Genomic DNA, 5,277 nt, shown 5'->3' on the forward strand with positions numbered 1-5,277 from the left:
GTTGCCTGAAGAAGAGGGGAGCACGTCGGAGACGGACGGAGTGGACGGCGAGAAGGAGGTGAAGCCCATTCTGACCAAGGAGAGGCGCACGGAGGAGGGCTACAAGTCCGTCTGGTTCAAGCAGGACATCGTGCCGGACGCCAAGGAGGACGTGCACATCATCCCAGACAACACGGAGCAGGATGCCGAGGAAGACGACGAGGCATCGACCTCAAGCGCAAACGAAGAGGACTCAACGCCCGGACGGAAAGTGATGTTTGGTGATGTGAACCTGGACAGCGGCTTGGAAGTCAAGGCTTCAGATTCAGGGTCAGATTCAGAAAATGATGAAATTGTGACGTCAGATCTGTGAGAGAAGGTTGATTCAGAAAGAATTTAATAACTTTAAGATAATTTAAGATGATTCACGCACTAAAATCATCCAGTGGGGACAATCCCATGACATTGGAATGGGCTATCCCCTGCCACCAGTCAGAAGCACTTTTGTCTTTGTTGAGCGCTGTCTCTGTGATTTTGTTGTAAATGTTATGCAAGTGCCACAGAATGATACATATGACATATATATTTTTTTTTATGTATCAGTAATCATAATGTCCTTTATAATTACAATTAAATTGTGTCTATTTTATGTAAATATGTAAATATTTAAAATCTGTTGTGAAACACTGCCATATGATAAAATGTAACAAATATATTTATAATCTTTTTTAGATTTTCTTTTCCATTTCCAAGTCTTTAGGGGATTCTCCAAGACACTGGCCACTATAGAATGAATAGGGACCCAAAAGGACCAGACCGCTCCAGGAGCCTATGGAAGGCTAAAGCGTCAATGCTTGTATACATGACAGACAAATGCATATTGACTTTGTCTGTTTAATATTTTCCCCTCACTAAAGGCAAACTATAAAAAGGACAAGGAGATACAGCAAGTAATAAACAATGTTGGTTTGAAAGATGTGGTGCATGATTAGTTAGATAAGAGTTATAAATTATATGACAGAAATGGACTTTGTCTAGCCATCTCCCATGCCAAATACTAATCCTCTCATCGCATGACGTCACTAAAATGGATTGTATGTGTTACGTGGCAATCGGTAACCAACACTATTTCCCTGTCCATAAATCCATAGATTATACACAGTATGTGCTTAATTAGGAGAAGTTACCAAGCACTGCTGGTGCTATGATCTTACAATGACCATTTACAATAGAGGGTATTTTATTAGACAGTGAAATGAAATAACATCTGATTGATGGGGAAACTGTCATACTCGGCAATACTGCACATTTCCATAGCAACAGTGGAATCATAACAGATATGCTTCCAAGGCAACAGTGGAATCATTACACGTGATCGTGGCCACACCCACAAGGCTAAAGATTGCTGTTTAAACATTCCAGTCGTTATTGCACTTTATATATATAAAACACACCGCCACTGATCTCCACTGTGGATATTTGTTTTCTCATGAACTCATGAATGCATATTATTCTTTATAGGTTGTTTATTGTCTTTGAGTCGGACATGAGTAAATTGAAGGTATAAAAAAGCAATACATGCACATTTTTTATGAAGCCAGAACTAAGAAAACTAACAAATAGGCTGTATATAAAGGACTCTTGGGCCAATGTTTTCACCCAAGTCTTGTGCCAGTCTTACAGCTCTGGTGAATGAAGTGAAGCGTACAGCTACACGGCACAGCTCCCTCATGCCCAGAGGTGTTCCAACCCTTCCGCTTTAGATTTTTAATACAACTAATTATCACAATATAGTCTTTCCTGAAATTGAAGGGGTCTAAATGTCCCTTAAAGGATGAAAGACAAACAAAAACATCTCCTTTTATAAGAAAAACTGTACTATCTCTTTCAGGAAGTAGACCAGACAGATGGATACACTTTGGATGAAAAATAAATACGACTGGCTAATAGATTTAGCCATCACACAAGAGAAGCACGAAGAGGTTCCCAACACCAGTAGCCTTTTAAACTGCGATCTATACATTTATAGTGCATAAATATTACTTAACACTTCTTGGCCTAGAGCAACCCTGTATTATGTTTATTTATTTATTAATAAAAACAAAGAACTGCTTAAGAGCAATACTCAGGCTGGTTTGTGAAATGCACAAAATCAACTCCACAATTATTATTGGAATCATCCTCACACAACATCCACCACATTTGAGCATGAGGGTCACTACTTTGGTTTCTCTAAATTGTGATCTTTATAGAATTGGCTGAAAATGGGATATCTTGATAAGACACATTTTAAGTGGATCGTATGGCAAGTGCAGTTGAAGTAATCCAGCTTGTAATTTGACCTTGGAGTTAATCATTATCTATTTTAATAAAGTTGCCATCTATGTGACATTTTACAACAAAATGTAACATTAATTTGGCTACCAGTCATGTAGCAGATAGAATGCCAGCGTGTGGACTCTGTGGTCAGGGAGCATGGGTAGAATGTGGACCGACCGTGACAAGGATGTGAGGTTTGACCAGGGAGAGGATGGGGTCCTTCGGGGCCCCCGCCAAGCAGTAGGCCTCATCCACAGCCAGGCCCCAGGAGCGCAGCGTCTTCAGGGCCTGAAGACACGTGTTCCTCGTGCCGTGCCCGGTGATCAGGCTGGTGGTCAGAGGGCTGTCTTCCACCCCGAACCTCTGCCTCATCCTGCCCACCAGAGCACTGAACTCCCTGAGGGGCTCCTGGGAGAGAGAGAGCAGAGAGGGGGAACTTCACGGCTGTGCGCTTAAGATTAGGGATGCACCGAATATTGCGCACCGACAATGTTCGGCCGAAAATGGCCCAAAACATAATCTTCGGTTTCGGCCAAAGGAGTAAAAAGGGCGAAAAAAATACACAGGACATTTTTATTTTTGATTAAAAAAAAAATCTAATCAAATAAAATAGAATTTTGTTTTACTCATTCATTTAAAGTTACATTGTTCTTAAATTCTTGCTATAAGGTCTGCTGGAATGTTAGAAAACGTTCAGCATCTAGCCTCCCCATCCACAAATATGGTGTACCATGCTCTTGCGCCAGCCGTCATACCCATGGTCATACCTGAGAATCTGGGACGTCCGAGGGGCTGGCTGTGCAGTCATCCGGAAAGCCTTCTGCATGGCCATAGAAACCAACTCGGAGCTGCTCGGTGGAGTGTAGCGCCGTCTGCTGGACGACCTGAGCCCCTGCGATGCCTGCACACGCCACCACGGTTCATGTATTCATCCGTCTATGCATCCATGTACTCACTCAAGAGTTTGTTGACATTGCATGCATAAAATACCTTATTTGTTTAAATCAATAGCTTAATTTAGACCAAACCTCCTTGTGAGGCCTTCCAAACGTCACTGGAATCCGTCGAGAGGAAAAGCTTGACATTGTTGGATCGCAGACCTTCTACCAGATCCTGTGCAGCGCAGAAACATAGTCTGCTGATTTCCAGCGCTGATCAGAAGTAATGAACAGATACTGTTAGACAAAATTTCAGCTGGAAGAGCAGACACAATTCACCAGCATTGGATTTGGACTGACATTATCCATAACTATAGTAGATAGAGGGCAGGGTTCTTGAATGAGGCTGAAAGAAGTGGGTTTATTTCAATGACACTTTAAATATATTCAAATTGTTGTTTTTTCAATTGTTTTTTTTATTCCAGTTGCTGCTGGAAGAGCTCATTGAAATTATTATTTCAGAATCTGTGCTATGGTTCACCGTAATGTTTTAAACTGAGCAGGCTGCATGTTTGATGCTCCTCTGTGTCTTCTGTTGATATCAAAATGATGTCGAACAGCAGTGTCTCGGACGGATTTTTCTCCAGGAGCCTTTCATTTACTCGTTGAATAGCCTGAGAAAATGTTGAAACATACATTTAAAGTAAGAGTAGTAACAGTAGTTGCAAAATATAAAGTTTCAGAAAAAACATTAAAACGATTAAATAAATCGAACTAATCGTTAAAACAAAGATATTTGCTGTAACACTATACAGTACCATTTTGCCATTAAATATACATTCAACTCTTCCATGGTCCACATTATAAAGTCAAAATAAGGGCCCAGGGAGGTTCACCTGGATGAAAGGGAACGCAGCTCCCATGGCGTAAGGTGATGTGGTCGGGCCGTCTCCTCCTGGGGCTTCTGCCTCGAACACAGCATGAAACGCTACGGCGACCACCATGGAATGAGCAGAGTCTCTCTGCGGAGGAAAGAGGTGTGTTACCTCGGTCAGTTTCGGCTGAGCCCCGAGTAAGAACTTTTCTGACCTAGCTGCTACAGACCACTCTTAAGATTACCTGCTCCACTTCGGTGTTCAGCACCGTCGAAACCATGTTGTTCCTTAATGTTATACTATTGACGGATAGGATTTAAAAGGGGTGGTTTCACTGGGCATGCGGTGGCATCTACGACAGAGAACCCCAGAAACTTTCATTTAAGCCGCAGATATGTCAAACTTCAAACCGGATGTTGCTTTGGTAAGCGACGGTGTGTCAAGCTAGTGGCAGGCTAGAAGCAGAACTACAATAACAACATCCGGTACAGTTCTCAAAAAACACAATGCAAAGTCAGATCGTTAACCTGGGTGAGCTATGTTCAGTTGTGTTAAATACAATGTAGAGGAAAACATTATAACTGATTCGAAGGTAAACATCGGGGTTAGTTGATGGTATGCGTGCTGATAAGATTAGTTAATTTAATTTAAACTGTTTATGTATCCGCTGACATCTACTGGTTATATCGAGCAAATACGTGTGTCGAATTTGCCCACTTTACCTGGATTTCATTCACTGAAATGATTCTCCTCGACACTCATGTTTTTTTTGTGTGTATTTTATGCATTATACAAGAAAAAAATAATCAAGATTTCAATGGGTTTTTTATTACAAAAATTGATTGGGTGTAGAAAATGTTCACAGGTAACTTGGTCATAGAGTATTCTCAAATATACAATAAAACAAGTTCAGAATACTGCAGTCTCATGGTATTTTTTAAAAACATTTATGGCTTGTGGCTTTTTTTACCAAGCTTTAACAAATAGTCGAAATAACGTTCTTCGAAAAATGTAACATTCATCATTCTTGTCTTGGTTAACTTGAAAACAATGATTTATTTGATTGTTATTCATTAAATATCATGTCAATGAGCTCATATTGGCTAATATTGTTCTACATATTCCTCAACTAAATGGATACAGCCTTTGACAAAATTGGAATTTTGTTCTGTGTTGTGCATTTGAATGTGCTGCACTGTAAAAAACACTTATCAATGTGAAATACT

At 40.6% G+C, this 5,277-nt stretch overlaps 1 protein-coding gene across 1 annotated transcript; it reads right to left on the reverse strand.

The window, feature by feature from the left end:
• Positions 1–7: 7 nt before the first annotated feature.
• LOC130388590 (cytosolic 5'-nucleotidase 1A) lies at positions 8–4,509 on the reverse strand. Its single transcript, XM_056597961.1, has 6 exons — positions 4,296–4,509; positions 4,073–4,198; positions 3,718–3,850; positions 3,327–3,449; positions 3,066–3,199; positions 8–2,706 (listed from the first exon to the last, which is right to left on the reverse strand). The coding sequence occupies exons 1-6, from the start codon at positions 4,329–4,331 to the stop codon at positions 2,446–2,448; spliced, it is 813 nt and encodes a 270-aa protein (XP_056453936.1). The 5' UTR covers positions 4,332–4,509; the 3' UTR covers positions 8–2,445.
• Positions 4,510–5,277: the final 768 nt, after the last annotated feature.

The sequence above is a fragment of the Gadus chalcogrammus genome, chromosome 9 (assembly GCF_026213295.1).
Source record: "Gadus chalcogrammus isolate NIFS_2021 chromosome 9, NIFS_Gcha_1.0, whole genome shotgun sequence".
NCBI lineage: Eukaryota > Metazoa > Chordata > Actinopteri > Gadiformes > Gadidae > Gadus > Gadus chalcogrammus.